We start from the raw sequence: 17921 nt of genomic DNA on the forward strand, positions 1-17921 counted from the left end.
TCCTAAGCCTTGTACATAAAGATTACCGTCGACTTGAAACAGATTACAGTCAGCGTGGCCAGAAAAGCCCTGAGACAAAAATTAACACCATCTGCTCTGCACCCAATGGCTTGATTATTCCAGAATCTGGAGAACAGGGTTGAAGACAACTTATCTCTCCTCTCATTTGGTACGCTTCCTGAGTGGATAAGCACAGTTCTGGAGTTCTGAGATTCAGAAACAAACAAGCAAGCAAGCCCCTCCTCTTCCCTCTGCTCCACCCTACACAGACATAGAAAGGAAACATTCATTTTGTAATGGCAGTGTTTATTTACATGAGAGAAGGTTTACACAAGTTGAAAAGTTGTTTCAACAGGAATCCAACAATCAAGTGCTTTTGCCAGTCTTCAAAAAAAGGGATGACTTTTAAGATTTGATGATGCACTTTCAGAAGACCTTGATGATCACTTGGGAAAAAAGTACCAGGAATCAACTAAAACAAACAAAAAAATTACAAGAGTGACATTAGTTCTATACAACCAGCCATACACAAACACTTGAAAAAACAACATTCTGCCCTTCTAGCTACCTTCCCTCCCATAACAATACTGCTGTGTCAGCTCTATCCCCACCCTGTGAAAAGCATGGCCTCAAAATCGTTATCTGTTCATTTTAACAGTTTGGCTGAAACAATCCTGCAACAAATTACAACATTGTTGTGACCATCCCTGGAAAACATCAAAGATCAGGCAGATTATGTTCAGTTGTCTGTCAGAGGTCTGAGATCTAATACTTTGGAAAATAAATGCTATTTATTGGCATGCCATATAAAGGCAAATGGAATGCAACTTGCTTTCCCATGACATGGGCTACACAGATGTTGCTTCTCAACTTGGAACTCGGCTCATGACTAAGTTTAACTTAGTATTTCTGTAATTCCCTCCATCTCAAAAAGCACGTATGTCTTCTCTATAGTTCTTGCCAGTAGAAAAACCTTTTTTTAAAGTAGTTAAAACTGAAAATGTAGGATGCATTCTTATTTCTTGAAGAAAAACACGTTCTGTTAACATGAAAAAGAGTCGTAACAGTGAAAAGATAAAATTTTGTCTTTAGAACTTACACTTGAAAAGTAGGTAATGGTTATGTCAGTTCTAGGAAAAGGAGCTATTTATTTGATTAGTTAGCTACTGTTAGGAATAACAAAATCTAAGGCAAAGCAACCTATCTCCTTTAAAAAGGATAAATGTGATGCATTTGCCTTGCACAATCAGTAAGAGAGAAATTTTGTCTTATCTTTTTTTGTGGACTACACTTTCACTAAAAAGTAACCTTCTCCCACAAACCATCCCTGAATTTCTGGTCATGTTCTATTTAACAGGAGACAGGCAATACCATACGACAGGATGTAACTTTTATCATTTACACATACACAAAACTGCCTTTTTTCAACAAAACAGTTTTCATGTCAATTTTTAAAGTCAGCAATTAAGAGAAGTCACATGACATCTAAGAAAAAAGATACCTTCTGGGGAAACAGAATCTCCATTCATAAATGCTGGTGCCTAAAAAAGAGAAAAAAAAAAAAAGGGAAAACCCCCCAAACCAATATATCAGTTTGTTTAAGTTTACTTAAGGTTTCACAGACAGCACCCAAACTCAAAGGCATTTTAATGCTCAAGTCAAGAGATATTAACAAAACCAGAACTTTCTGTTGTCCCCCCAGGGCAATATTCTACCTTGCAGCTTTCTCACCCCCACTGTACAAATTTCTTTGTTGCTCATAAATGACAAATCAAGCACATGAACGATGAGTGATAGATTACACCTTACCTAAAGGGGATATTTGATGACTGTATCATCTTTGAGAATAACAGGATTTGTTGTTTACTAATTGCTGCACAGTTACTACGTGTCTCACTATCAGGTATGCATGTGAATACATACACACACATACAATTTATATTAAAAACATGCAAACAATTTAAAATAAATGTGTGATGATACTCTTTCACAATTCCATTTTGACAGAATAATTCAGTCCTCTGGAAAGTGACCATTTGTTTTAAAATTCAGGTCTGGCATTTCAAAGCTGGATATGCCACTATTTGATCACAGTAGTGCAGAGCCTGTCTTGTCCTGCAACTTAAAAGGCAAAATTAAAAATGCTTTTAACGTATCTGGAATCACCCTGCCTCATGATGAGGATGCACCAATTTTCCACTGTCCTTCCTTAGCACAGCAGCACTCAGGCTGAGCTGCACTGATGTGACATGCAGCCTGCCTGCATCTGAGCAGGCACAAGGCTCTGAACACTGAAGAGCAGAACAAAGCCTGTGAGGAGGGAAAGGAGAAGCAGGACTCTTCTTCCCACTTTACCCAGGATAATTACCAGCACAGGGGGGTTATGTGACTGGTCTGAAAGGAGGTACCAGTATGACAAACATAACCTGTATCACCAGACTATCCCCTCTCTTTCCAGCAAACCCCAAGCTTTATTTCATAAGGCAGGGAGAACCAGGGGTCACCATGTACAAGCAGGTGCCTGCCACTTCTGGGATAACTCCTCAAAAAGCTTGAGATAAGGACTCAGTATTTTCCTGCCAAGGCCAGATCAAAATCCTATCCCACTGAACCAGCAATCTCTTCACAACACTTTCATCTGGAACACCATTTAAAAACCAAATAAATAAATTCATTAATAAAAATAAACTCCAGACTAACAACCCCACGAACCTTTTGTTTCATGACTGGCCACTGTACAGAAAATTCTACCTTTACTAAATCCCAAATGGAAATGTCCTCACAGAAAGCATGTAGGGAGAAAGGCAGTCAACAAACTTTCCTGCTTAGATCTGAGTTATTCAAAACACGTTAGTAAATATACAGATTCAAATTTGGTTGGAGATTTTTTTAAATTATCAGGAAAAGTCAAATATTTTTCCCTGTAAAACACTGTTCTGCTTTTTATCAAAAGAGACATCATCTAGCAAAGCTTTCCTAGTTCACTTTCCAGTATTATAAGGAAAGAATTATGTGATGAGTCTGAGAAACACTGCTCTACTAACTATATATAGATTGTCTTGGAGATTTTCCAACTTCCAAAGTCCTCAGCAGCTTCTTCACAGAGCAAGCAATTCTTAGGATTAATACTAAACAAAGGATTGGCTTGACTTGACTGGTCAGTTTTACAGATGGCAACACTTAAAAGCCTGAAATAAACAGTGTATCTTAGCACTAACACATTCATCTACAAAGCTCTATTCCTCCTGGGTTTGTGTGCAACACATACTGGAGCTGAGACAGAGATGAAACAACTTTCAGAGCCTAGAGAATGTGAGAGATTTTCACCATGTAGTGTTAAAATTCAACTAGATTTGTAGTTGCAGGGGTCTGGTGTAATTTTGGCTGGTTCAAAAGTTCAGTATGTGCTCTTATTATATGCACAGATTCTCTTCTATCTCTTTGGAACTGACTGGTCATGGCAATTCACCTGCTGTGGAATCATTCTTAGTTTGCCCCCAGTACAGATGACAGTACATATGCCAACCATCTAGAAACTCACTCAGTGGAGTGGAAACTCCCCAACCCAGACAAGCCATTCTAGTTCCCCATCTGTAAAGTAACAAAAGGTCAAATAATTCTGAAATCAACTGGACTATCTTGGGAACTACCCAGTCAAAATCTATAGGAAATTCTGATTAGTACACACTAGATAAGCATTTGGTAAGGATTTGAATGTTTTCCATTTGGTTCTGTTATAGTTCTCTTGCTCACCATGAAAACTGACTGCTGCCTTTTGGCTTTTGGTGTCTTCTTTAGGGTTTTCTTGTATTGTTTTTTGAAAACTCAATATATCTGATTTAAGGTAATTAAATTACCAGCTCAAAGGTGCTGCAACTAGAATCTGGAAAAAGAATTGCAGGGAACCAGTTCTCACTGCAGAAGTATCTCAGAAATTTTGCAGTAGCTGAAATATGTTTCTCACTGTACTTGCATACAAGATCTCTGATTCAGCTTTCGTTATTTTGTTTTTATCCAGGAGCTAATAGATGGATATAAATTAGAAGAAAACATATCTGCTTTTAGTTTAAATAAAAAAAAAAAAAAAAAAAACAAAAACCCAAACAAAACCCCCTGCAAACACAGGCAGCTTTCATTTGAAATCACCACAGCCATTAAAATTCTGCAGCCAACACTCACGTAGTTACACTTCAGTGTGAAAGAGATGAATGTCTGACAACGAAAGCATGCAGTGCAGTGTACTAGACAAAAAGATACCTGCTTAAAATGTGCAAGTCAACCTCCCTGCTTATATTTAGAGTTCAACTATCCACAGTTCCTATTTCAAGGCCATTTTACTTTTTTTGTGCTTGCAGTTTGGCAATTGCATGCAGCATGAACAGTATTTAATAGAGTATTGCGTATTTTCCCTGTCTGGAAAGCACCAAGAGGCAGCACCCTACAAAGACGTAATTAAAATACTTAGACTGAACTGAAACAGAATGATGGAAAGGAGAATTTGGAAACAACTTCACAAACACACTATCATTTAAAGAAAAGAAGGTGAGGCACAAAAAAAGACAGGAAGTGATACTATTCGATAAGAAGGGAAGCTTTCATAATAAAAAAGGCATTAGTTTGGTACAAGGTATCTATTTTATGAACTGATTTTACTAACTTCCCTCCCCTCCCCAAAAACCACGGGAAAAAAAAGATTTGTTATTGAGAAACAAAATAAGGCATACTGCTGATTTAGTAATTATTTACCCTGTATGCTTCAAAGAGCAGAGAATGCAAAAGGAAATATTCCTTAGCACATTTGTCACCATTCAAATACACTTGGATTTGAAGTTTTAGTTGCATTTAAAGACTCATTAAAGTTATTGTAAATTTGAAAGTACAGAGGAGGTAAATACTTGCTTATAGCTGTGACTGACATGTCTAAAAACGTATTTGAATTCCAAACTGAGTTTTATTTCATTTCAAACTTACAGTTTCATTAATCAATATTCACAAAAAACCACAGAGGTAGTTTTAAAGAAGTGCTGAAAGCAAGGTACCTGAATAGGAAAAAGTTTGGTCTGACACATCTTTAAGACTTAAACCAACATTTCTTTGCAATTGACAGTCTTATTTGCTTGTGACAAAACAGCATCCAGGACAACACATTCTTACAAGAAATGCTGTTGGAATGTTAACTGCACAGACAGTGGATGGCGTGTCCTTTGACACCTGAACTTGCATAATTAACTGTGACTGTTGAGGCGAAACACTGGGTGCCCTGGCAGCCACGCACATGTGCAAAACACCTGCTGCACTCATGTGGTCATGAGCACAGGCTCAATCACAGCGTATGTTACAAAAGAGAAAGTAATACTTGGGGACACTTTTCTCCATGTAATTTCCAGTAACCTTGCTTAATTTCTGGCATCCAAACTAGCATATTTTAAAATGGAAAAAATTCTCCTCCACTAACATTAGCACATGAAAGCATCAAACATGCATGACATTTTTCTTGCCTGAACAGGAAAGCTGCATGTTTTAATTTTTTGTTAATTTTCAGAATGTGACAGGTATTCTTTAAGAAACATTCAAATAAGCATCCCCCTCTCCTACAGCATTGCATTTAATTATGCAAGTAGACAAACAAAGGATCTGTTTAGTGATTAGGGACTACAGTCAGCTAGTCAATGAGTTCTGACACTGGGTGGTAACTCATGGCAACAGGGGAGACAGAGAAGACAGCAGGCTAGATACAAAAACAGCGGTCCATCTTGCTATTCAGGATTAGAAGAAACAGCATTACAGAGGAAGAAAAAAAAAACAAACAAAAAAACTCCACCAGAACAGTAATGAATCTGCCAGAAAGCACAAATGGACCACTGCAATGAAAGGTTTATATCACAATGCTTACATTTCCCCCACAACCTTTATGCTCCTCCTTTTACTCAAATTTTTGCTTAAGGACCATTTCGGTTCAGCTGCTTTATTTCAGTTTTGGAGCTCTGAATAATCTTTTCCAATTAATCATTTAAAAAAAAGAGGGGGTGGGAAAAAAGTAAATATCCTTACTGATTGCACAATCGATCGGGCATCCTCATCACTGCAACAAAATGGGCTGCCACTCACCAGAACATTTGTGCTGAAAAATAAAATTAAAAAGATGCTTTATCAACATCAGTGGAAAAGAGCCACACACAATTAAGTACTTATGGAAAAAAACCACCATCACATATAGAGCTCAGAAATGTGTATCTGCAAGAAATAAGGAAGCCAAAACCAAAAAGTAATGCTGGAAGGAACAGGTGTGTGGAAGTGTGTTGTTTCTTTGATCTTGAGGAGGTGTCTAGGCTGTGTATTCTGTATTAATGCAAGCAGTGCTCATACTCAGTGCTTCTGGCTGCTATCTTGGGTGCAGTGCAGAGAACCACAGTCAAGAAACTAAATCCCCCCAAGAAGTCAGCAGAAATAAACTGGCACTTCCCGAGGGAGTTGAGGAACACCTAGATGGCTAGCAGAGATGATGTGAGTATACCCCATCTCTTGTGCCTTGAAGGATGGCCAGATTCTGTGGCAGATCGTGGAAGGAACAGCACATTACTTCAGCAACCTACCTGCAGTATCTAACAAGAAGGAAAAACAGGCCAAAATTCTGCTCCTACATAAAGCAGCAGATACCTGTAGTATTTCCAGACAAACCCTGGCACCACATCCTTTGCAGAAATGTTTCCCTATGAATCTATATCCTTTCACACTGAAAATGAGTTTGATCATGAGTTTTTAAGGTCCTACAAAATAAACTGCACGAACTTCAACTCCCCAAAGCAACAGATGAACAGTGATAAGAGGACCAAGATTCTCCCAAAATGATTCTGAACACACTGGGGCCATTTCCCAAACGCTGAAGTAATGCCACATCGATGTAATCAATATATTTCTGGAACCACTTACCAGTAAATCATCATCATACAGGGTGCAATTAGTCAATCATGCTCTATTATCAATTATCAATCAAACCCATGAGTATTCCTGTCATCTCAAATTGAAAAAAATCTAAGCAGTTCATGGACAGCTGCAACATGTTGAATAGCACCAGTACTAGCACAATATGAAGAGCAAGAGATGTGGTTGGATACTTACCACTTTATAGTACCTCCATCAACTTTTTTATGAAGCAAAGCTTTCCAGTGTTCATGGGTAGATTTAATAATTTCAACAGCAAAATCCTAGTTTATGACAAGGAAAGTTTTGTAAATTAAAATGTTATTAAACAGAAAAAAACCCATAGAACTAGTTTATTAAAACATACTATTTCACATGTTTTAAGGCACCGCCTTTAAGGCCTCATTAAATTTCTGGAGAATATAACACCCTTTTTATGAAAAGAAACAAACTTCACTATTTGTCAAATATATTGGCAACACATTCAAGACTTTCCCTCAGTCTGCAGCCAGAAAACACAAGTGCTACATGAAAGAAATGAAAACAGCACTAGATGCTAAGGAGATCCCTACTGCTGTAGAAAACTGTACGAGGCCCTAAATGGGATCAAGTGTGTGAGCTCTGACTCTACCCTTACAGATGCAGGTCAGGGTCAGAGTTAGGGTTTCCCCTCTAGTGGCAAAGTTTGCATTTACTTCATTAATGCCCAATCATATACCTAAGCATTTGCAAGAGTGTAACATGTCAGCTGCTTAGCAGTTTCTGCTTGTTTAAAACAAAAATAATATTTGGGGTGGGGTTGGGATGAGAAAGCTTCCAAAATTTAAAGTAAAATAAGCCCTCAGTGTCCAGATGATGACTGCTAGACTTGCAAAAAGCTGCCAACTGAACATTCACATTTGTTAACAAGGAGTGACTTGGAAAAGTGCCACTGGAACATTGTGAACTTCACCAGAGCTGCTGGAGCACAGCCACAGCCGCCTCGCCACATCCTGGGTCTCTAGAAATGCTTGAGAATGATTTAAGTGCTCCAAACCAGCTATCTCAGGGCATTTGGTGCCACCAGGCTGAACTCCAATGGCCTAACAGGGATACGCAGCTCTACTGTAACTCTACAGAGCAGGAAAACCTCTAAGAGCAGTTCCCAGGAGAACAGGGGAGAGACCAGGTTATCAAGCCTTACAACTCCACATCTGATTGATTTAAGAGACAGTTTTAGTGCAGAGGGGAGTCAGGGCATTTCTTTAACCAGACAAAACATGCAAAGTTGCCTGTGCTGGTTAGAAGGCATTATGTAACTTTGATAGCACCCTGCAAGGCAGAACTGGCTGACACATGGACATCATTCATGAGCAACCTGTGATTCTCTGCCAAGAATAATCTACACAGAGTGTGCAATACACAAGTTGCAAAGCAATTTTACTCAAATCACATCCAATTTCTCTGGAAAATCCAGGTATTTCCTTCAATGCAATCTATTCCCTGGTCCAATCTCCTTTCAAACACTGGCCATTTTTACTGTAGTTTAAAAGACATTCATTTTTTTCTAAAAAAAAAAAAAAGGGAAAATAGTTTTTCAGCCTTCAAACCAAACGCTTCAAATGTTTTTACACAGAATTACCAGAAAATGTGTACCTTGAGCAAATACCAAATATGAAAAAACCTGCAACCCATTGTCTTAAACTGCATACCCTTAAAAAAAAAGTCAGAAAAATTTACCAACAGGACTGAAAGAACACCTGAAAACACAATCTATTCATTATTCTGACATGGAGAATGAAAATGCTTTGAAAAACACCTACAAACACACAGATGCATATGCAAATCTCATCAGGATTAGGGCTAAATGGTTTTTTTGCAAGCATTCTTTAACGACCTATGCATTTTCCCTGAATAAAATGGAAGGCAGCAGACATTATTTAGTCCTAGCCTAATAAATTGTATGCAAAAGTCTCTCCTATCAAAATTCTTTTTGTTAAACCTCCTCCTTTAACATTCCAAAAATTCTAGGATGTATTATAGAGGCCACGTGATAGAATGATGCATTTTTAATTTTGCATTATCTTCACCTTGTCTTTAAATTCTCCATCAAAAGCAAAGTGATTTTCTGGTTTACCATCAGGGACTTTGTATAACTGAAACCAGTCAAGTGTAGCCTCAAGATAACCTGGTTTGTGCTTCTTGACATCATCGATATCTGCAGGTTAAAAAGATTGAAAAAATAAATAAATAAGGACTGATCATTTTTACTCACAGGTTTCACAACATTTAATTTTTTAAAGTTTCCTAAAGGATCTGCAGCAATTTGATTTCACTGAGTACTTTCAAAGTCATTAGTAAACTTTATTACATTAGCTGCCCATAGTTTGCACCTTATGCTTTCATGGTTTCAGAACCACACTAAGCAGGTAAACCAGTCATCTCCTGCCCTTCATTAATTAAGACCCAAAGGTACAATGAATAAAAGGACCATATTTGTGACAGGAGAACAAAATTCCATATTTATCTCAGTAGGTACCTCTTGCAATACTTAGATTATTCACTGAGGCATTTTTTTCCCCTCCAGCAACTGCAGGGGCTACGAGCACTTTTTGATAATGAAAGAATAGCTATAAAAACAATTTCAACACATGGATCTTTAAACCAGCACCTCTAAACAAAATACAGGCTTGACCTGTCAACCTTATATTAAAAGGCATCCTTTTGCTCACATTAGTTCCAAATTCATCCCCTTCAAAACAAGACAGACACGTGCCAGGAGCTCTAAATGTTAACTTTACTGATAACCTTGTGGTATCTGCATATTCACAGTCATAAACAATTCTACCTCTACCTCTGTAATACCAATGTAGAAGGATGTGACAAGACACAAAGAGGAATGTATGCCATCTGTGGGACACCCTTGTGAGGCAGAGATGAACACTGCCATGGTGTGTACAGAGAGATGAAACATCACAATCATTCTGCTTGAAGAGTACCCTGCCATATCAACAATGCAGTTTGGGATCTTACACCCTTTCCTGCTGGGCATATCAAATTTTAACAGGCTGTCCTTTGAGACTACCACCACTTCTGTCACTTGCAACGGCGTGGTCCCATCAACCCCTTGACAAACATGTTCACATGGAAAAGCTTTCAACACTTTTGTACTTATTTTGATAAAATAAAGGATTTTGTCCTTCCCAGAAGCCACATACTTTGTAACTGGTGTAATCTTCTGTTTCCTTTCCACAGTCACTTCTGATGGAAACAGGAGCTGACTTTTTACTGCTGTAGTCTACCAACTACTTCATAACCTCACTCTGCTCAGGCCACCTTCCATGGTGTTGCTCTCCTCTAGTGTTTTGCAAGTCACTCACTCATGTCTCCCTTCCTTATTCCTTCTTGCTCTCTCAATATTGCTTGGTTACTTCATTATCTTCTCCCACAGATATGCCTCACTTAATGGCATCTGGTTGGCAGTGATTTCTGCTAAAATACTCTTCTATCTATCCAGTCCTATAAAATCAGTTGCTTAGTCCATGGAATTGATACCTAGTCATGAGCTTTCCACCTTTAAGTGCCTAAATGTCTTTTTAAAATTTCATTGTGAACCTGAACAAAGACATTGAAGTATTTCTGAAGAGAACAATAAGAGAAAAGGTCTTGTGCTACAGACCATTCAATTCTCAGCAGACCACCAAGAGAGATGACATGAAGACTGAACTGGGAGGCCAGACCTATGTGAGAAGACATTCTGAGTGTTAACAGGCATGTCATAGATGCCACTCCCAAATTCCACTCTATTACCACTACCCAAAGAATAAAATATAAAACCTTGAAGAACCCCATGTACATTTTTGCTTTTGCACACACTTAACAGGGCTACGTGTTTATGGACTCAGAGTAAAACACATTTTGAACTTGGCTGCTGGCCATCTGTCTGTAGGAGATCAGGGAGTTTCACTGGCAGAATCCCAGAAAAAAAGCAAGGGCACATAAGGCTGTGCTAGAGGCAGGTCTTCTAGCTGGAATACATATTTAAGAGCACAAGAAGCTTTTCACTAGGGTGGGTGGGCGAGACCAACCAAGAAGGAATGATTTAGAAAAGGGTGGGATCTTGGTTGGAGGCAGAATGCTTCATTTGGGCACTAATAAAACTGCAGCTCCGATTCAAATCGGCTTCAGGACTCCAATGTATCATCCTGTTCTCTCCAAGCAAGAGAACATCCCTCCTCCAACTTGATCCCATATCATCCCCTCCTCTTGTGAGGTTTGAATTCACAATATCTAACACTTGTTGAAGAGACAGTATCGCCTCAAGTCTGTAAAACAAACCAGGCTGCTGCAGCAGTTTCCTTGGCTCCCAGCAGCGGACAAACTCCAGACCTCCATCTCCAGGCACTACTTAAATTCAAGCATACTTTCTCACACTGCTGCTCCTTTTTTCTGGTTCCTGTTCCAGCAAACGCCTCTCCTAACTCTGCTTCTCCATTCCCCCTACTTGGTTATTTGCCTTCTACTCCCATAAAAACTGTTCATCAAAAGTGCTTTACAGTCTACTAACTGGCACATGGTACTCCTCCATATGTTGTCTCTTACTTACAGGTTTTATTTATACTTATTTAAAGGACTCAAATATTAGGATAGGCTTTGGGACAGACTTCCACTATCTCCTTATGATGGAGACTCTATCTACATGGATAGAACCATCTCCCTGAATTTCACACTCTCTCTACTGGAAAATACCTTGCCTAAGTAAAATTACTAAACACAATCAGACTACAGCATTATATGGATGCCGTATATTCTGGTTTTGAGGACTTAAGAAGTGGGGCATTGGTTGCTTTTATTTCCTGGGTTCCTTGCAAGTTATTCTCCTTCATCCCTATGCTTCACTATTCTTTACTATAAAGGACAGCTACTGAACATCAAATTAAATTTGAAAGCTTGAATTAAAAAAAAAAAAGACTCTAGAACATCTGTATTATAATGGAAAATGGTGGTAAGCAGATTAAGAAAGTGCAACAATGCAACAAAAAAAAACCCCAAAAGAGTATCAATGCTGTTGCTGTCAAGTCAGCACATAATACAAAATACAAGGAAAACAGAAGCTGTTGCATCACTCAACAGCCACCTCTCCAGTTCATTGAAAGTCACCATAGAAAAACTCGAAAGACAGTTTGTCTTCCACTGAAATCTAAACAGCCTCTTTGGGTTATCAAGGGGGAAAGGAGAAAAACCACACTCAGAAAACAGAAAAGCAAGCAAAGAAAGTAAAAGAAAAGATCACAATAAGCAGTACAATCATTTACTACACTAGTATCTATAGAAGACAGCTACAAATTATTATGATTTTTAAAAAAGCAAACAACTTAGATGTCTTTCCTGCAACACTGTTAAGACACTTTTTTCTGACTGCTTATCTTTTTCTTGACTGCTTATCTTCTCTTAGTGCTATGTACTCACACTGATGTCGAAAGGGGCAGGTTTGGGAGCAGCAAGCATGTACATGGCCCAAAGCAGTTTCATCTCTGCCAGCAAGCCCTGCTCCAAGTGGCAGCGCAGAAGGTCAGGCTCCCGCAGGTATGTTATCAGCACATACCCACAGGGCTCTATGTGGGAATTTCTCTATACTGCCGGTGTACAACCATAGGTCTCATTTTTCTGGACACAAAAGTTAAGGACCAAGGGTTAAAAAGAGACAGCAGACCACACTAAGCATTGCAGTTCAGTGTCCATAAGGAAAATCTCCAGAGGCTGGCACCAAGAAGTGCTGCTTGCTCTTTGTCAAGGGAGTGAGCCAATGTGAATGCAGATTCCAATTCTAGCTGGCTTTACAGAACAGAGCAACAAAAGCATTTGTACAAAACTACCATTTTTAGTACAACAGATGCTGCTTCTTGCAAGCAAAGCTAAAACAACATGTTTGCAGCAAGCTTTCTAAACAAGGTCTGTGGGAAGAGAGGACATATGTTTTTAATAACATCTTATAAACATTTACAGGAAGCAGCAGCTACACTCCATATAAAGGCATTTGGTGTATTATGTGCAGGGGGTAGGAGGGGAGCCTTGGTACAGCTAATTAATTTCTTTATTCTGAGTGCTTACACAAATCCACAACAAAGGTCTTCTGGGTCTCTGCTGCTTCTCTGTGAATAAGCACACTCACATGCAAAGGTCTGTAAAAATATATGGTAGAAAATATACAATATGCCTTAGTTTTGCCATTTAGGGTTTCATCACTTAACCCTATCTTGAGACGTGTATTGTAAAAGCAGCATGGCAACACAGCGCAGTTAACTGCACCAGTGCCAGCAAATGGCAGCACAATAAAGCCAGCAGACATCACCAACTGCTGTTGAATATCCTGGCATCTTTCCAGTGAGCAATGGCAGCAAAAATGGCTGCTAAGATTCCAGGCCAGTAAATCACCTCCAAAATGCCATCCAGCAGATACGATTAGTCCAATTTGCTGCAGGAGGGCAAGATGACCTTTTGAAAGTCAGACTTCATAAGCTGCTTCAAACACAATTCCTGCTTCAACTGCCAGTGATTTTTAAAACCTCTTGTCCAATATGACGATGCCACATACATTTAGATCAAATCACAGCACAAAAGTGTCACTCATTCTTTCTGACCTGAAACTAGTAAAGCACATCAGATATACAAGTGAACTCCAATATATCAAATTCAATCCCATCTATGAGATAAGCAGACAAGCAACCTTTCTACTCCAAGAATTTAGTTCTCCTCCTGCCTATTTTACAAAAAAAAAAAAAAAAAAGCAACAATAAAGAAAGCAACCAGGCCTATTACACCATCAAGATTTAGTGTTTCAGTCTGCAAGGGGTTTTTAGGCCCTTTCTCAGAGTTGCTTGGTCTGAAGTTGCTCTGCTGGTCCACTAATAGCCATCTGCCTATCAACTGCCTGAGCAGAAACACAACAGCCACAAAGACAGATCTTATTGAAATAGGTAAATCTGAAGACATCTAGTTGTAGTCTAAAAGAAACTTTCTCACACAGGTATCTGCATCTGACATACAGCTTGTATTTGGTGAGAGACTGTCCCCGAGCCCACCAGAATTAAGTGCTATTATTTCAAACAGGTTACCTTACAAAGTCCAAGAAGACGCCAAGTCCCTGCTACTCCTACTGATGACACAGTTCCCACTTAAACAGGTGCTAAGCATTGCTCATCATTCCTAGGTACTGTCACTGTAAACAAGAGTTTCTCACTGCTCTGTGCGAAAGAGAGAGTTCTAGGCAGGGTTTCCAATTTAAGCCAGTATTTATCAATAAATGCCTGCATGCCACAGTCCAGTGGAGCGCTATGAATAAACAATGAGAAGGACTCAGAAGTTGTGACTTCTCAGTTCTGACTTCTGTGAAGTCTCAGAAAAATCAATTGTACTTATGAGAACGATCATGATCCCGGAAGGAGAATATCCCAGGTACCTGGGGTGTGCTTAAAGAGCAAGACGAGTTAACACATGGTGCGGGCTCAGGATGGGGTTTGCAAGTAATCACCACTCTGGTGTCTCGGAATTACCTTTTCCAAATGTTCACTGGGGGCTCTGCGCATACTGAGTTGAAAGCAAATGTGATGATTCTCAGTCCAGTTGGAAATGTTTAACAAATGATACAGAAGTGACTGGACAGGATTAGAAAGCAGCACTTAGCCTCATCTTCCCCAGGAGGCCACCTCCGTAACACAGCAGCACATCAATTACTGAAGGAGAGACCGGTTTTATCTGTAGCTGCCATCCCTTTATGCTGAAATAATTAACAACTTTGGGAAGGGGGAAAAACAAGTATAAAAGGACATATTGTACTGCCTGCTCCAACAGATTTGTTTGTTTTCAGACTGAAGAATGATTGCTGTTAAACACTGCAAGCCAGTCATGTTTTCTGAAAGCAGATGGGGGCTTTTTTCTCCCCCTTTCCTTTCTTTTGTAAATCTTGGGCTGCAACTCCAATCCCAAAGGGAAATCATATTACACTGGATAAATGTTTCTAGACTTCTCTGAACCTCAGGATAGTTCTCTTCTTGAAGTTTTGTACATATTCCTGATAAGAAGGGATGCACACAGGAATCAACTACAGACAGTGGTTTGCCCATTCCTCCCACTTCTTTTTCTTTTTTAAAGTCTAAAGGTCTTACTCCTCCCCTCCCAAATAAACTAAAGCTGTAACAGAGCTGAAAAAAAAAATCAGTCATTACCTGGGGGAAAAACCCAACAAAATCAACCAAAACACCGGAGAGAACTTTCAAACACAGACAGTTAACCCAATATAATAAATAATAAATACTACTGGAATAAACTGCCACAGTTTTGCCCCTACTTAGTAGACTCCTTCGGAATTCTTTTATCCACTTTTCTGACCACATTCTCTCAGAAATTGCTAGGGAGGAAAGGTAAGTCTTTAAGCAGAACAGTGTCTAGAAATGAAGTGCTAATCACTTTTAACTACTGACACTTATATTGCATTTTGCTGCACATTACAGAGTAGTTTAAATTGATACTAACATTAACAGCAAACTATTACTTACTCTTTCCTTAAGCTGACCTTCTTAATCTCTAACTGTCAAAGTAGTTAAAGAGTCATAAACACTATGTAGTAATTCATCTGCCCAATGATTTTAATCAGCATCAACCCAAGAGTTTCCTTTTCCTCATCTCCTCTTCTCCCCTTCTTTCCCCACAAGTCAAGTATTCTCCATGTGAAAGCAACCTGCAAGAAAACTGAGAATGAAGGGCTAGTCCAGTGACATACTTTACATTCAGAAACCATGAAAAAACCTCAATGGCTGAGAAACACAATTCCTTAAAAAGCTACTGGATTGTTCTATTCCTACAGAAAGACCATTCTGCACCTTGGTGCTCCCTACCAACAAAGGGCAGGCTCTCATTGTATGTACCTGATGGTATATATGGTTTTTGGTCTCCTAACAATCACTTTTAGACAAATCTCCTCACTTAATTCTCAGGATTCCCAGTAATATTCCATTTGAGGAAGCAAACTTCCATTTATCCAGAGAAAAACTGCACTTTACCTGTGCTGTAAAAACTTCCTGCAGTTTTAACACATCTGCAATCAAAGTTACACCTCGTGTTATTCGCATGGACGCACTTTAGTATTCGAGCTTCATTTGGATACCAGAAGAATGATCACAGGGAGGACAAGTCTGAGCAGGATATTTCCCCCTGCACAGCTAGTCATCATCAAGGCTGATTAGGGTGAGCTGCATTAGCAGTTTACTTTGCAAATTTCAAGCTAAAAGGTGAAACCTGATTGTTCATACTAAGCAACAAACTTTGGAAGCAATCCTCTTAAAAGTGGCAAGACATTGGAAATGCCTTTTCAGGATGAAACACAATGCCTGCAAATATAAAAGGAACAAACACTTTCAACAGGAGAACAGTAGTGTAAAACTTAAGTTGGTAAATAGGCCCTATTACACAGGAGATAAGCCTGTCACTTTTTTGGAGGTCACTTTCTAAGGCAGTTGTGTTTCAGAAGTCAAAAGAATTTCTGCATGACACGTCCTCTTGAAAATCCAAGCAAATAATTTTAAAAGTTTAGTGTGAAAGCACATATGCCCTCCTTGAAGAAAGCACCTGACTTAAACAACAACAAAAAAAGAAAAGTCTTGCCTTTCCACTGTCTGCCTCTTCTTATCCTGGGTGGCCTAAACTCAGGTACCATACTGCTGTGCAAGTTTCTGACGTAACTGCATTAAGAAAGACAAAAATACTTGCCATGGATTTTCTGAGCTTCTGGGTCATCTGCACTGATGGCAATTATCTTCCAATCTGTCTCTCCTTCATCAACAAGAGCTAAAACACCCAAGACCTTCACCTGAACAATCTCACCAGAAGAACGAATCTGAAACAGAACATAATGCCACAAAGATTTGGAAAACAACACACAGAATTTCTCTTTTACCTTACAAAAAAAATACTTTTACATTTTTGGCTAGCAGCCTATAACAGAATTGCAAAATAGATCTGCAAACCCAGTATACACCTATTTAGTATTCCTAGCCTTTCTCCCACCGTTACTATTCTCCAAGCCTCAGTTCTCCAGCCAGCATTTAACTAGAAAAGTAGCTAAAAATGTTTTCCTTCCCTTTTACCCTAGTTCCCCCACACTTTCTTGGGTCTTCCCCTCACACTCCAAGTCAGAAGTGTGTCTCTTACTCATTTTTAAACTTCTTCCTTGACTCTCTACTTTTTCAACTCATGGTCCTAATTTCTCTCTTGCTATTCCTTCCTCTGGACTCCACAGAGGAAGGAATATAAATATAAATATAAACACACAGCACTCCCCCAGAAATACCATCACAACAATTTTTGCATTTTCTTAGGAACCTTCTCCCTACCAGCTAATATTGCCTTTTTAACTCTTTCTGGATCCCTTGAAATTCATCTTTAAGTTTCTTACCCCAAATAAAGTCACTTCTACTGAGGTCACCCATTAAATTTCCCCTTACTTAAATATCCTATGAGATCCCTCTTTCAAACTCATCCATTTCATAACCCCATTTTTGATACACAGTATCACTCCATTCTTTGCTACCTCTAGATAAGTAGAATTTTCTTTCCATGAGCTAAACCCTTCCTTTATACCTACTAACAGTGTTTGCTGCACCTCTTTTTCATCCATCCACTCCATGGCTCATAACTCTGCATCACTGCAGCAGGCTCCTGTCTTCACTAGAAAAGAGGATCTACTTCTGTTTGTACTCATGAGTAAACTCAAACTTACCTCCTTTGTGGGTCTGACTTTGTAATTTTAATGTGAATGATGCTGTCTTATCTCCTCATCTTTCAGCAACCTATTCCTAGCTCCAATACTGCTAACAGGGGAAAAAAGAAATAAATCTTTTCCTTCCCCAAAAATCTTAACCCTCACCTCCTTCACCCAAAACTTACTGTCCACCCACAGAACTTCAGGATGCTGTTCTTTTATTTTCCCTTTTAACCAGTACAAAGACTTTACCAAATTCTACTTT

The 17921-nt window shown here is 39.0% G+C and overlaps 1 protein-coding gene across 2 annotated transcripts in view; it reads right to left on the reverse strand.

Annotated features, from left to right (window-relative positions):
- Positions 1–289: 289 nt before the first annotated feature.
- Positions 290–17921, reverse strand: part of PPA2 (inorganic pyrophosphatase 2) — a 34565-nt gene continuing 16933 nt past the window's right edge. For both annotated transcript variants that reach the window (XM_069013283.1, XM_069013282.1), the window contains 6 exons: positions 16666–16792; positions 8991–9118; positions 7120–7205; positions 6052–6121; positions 1502–1541; positions 290–472 (listed from right to left, as the gene is read on the reverse strand). In XM_069013283.1, coding sequence (XP_068869384.1) covers positions 444–472; positions 1502–1541; positions 6052–6121; positions 7120–7205; positions 8991–9118; positions 16666–16792 — 480 coding nt within the window. In that variant the 3' untranslated portion in view covers positions 290–443. The remainder of the gene's footprint in view (positions 473–1501; positions 1542–6051; positions 6122–7119; positions 7206–8990; positions 9119–16665; positions 16793–17921) is intronic.

This window comes from Aphelocoma coerulescens, chromosome 4 (genome assembly GCF_041296385.1).
Source record: "Aphelocoma coerulescens isolate FSJ_1873_10779 chromosome 4, UR_Acoe_1.0, whole genome shotgun sequence".
NCBI classification, from domain to species: Eukaryota; Metazoa; Chordata; class Aves; order Passeriformes; family Corvidae; genus Aphelocoma; species Aphelocoma coerulescens.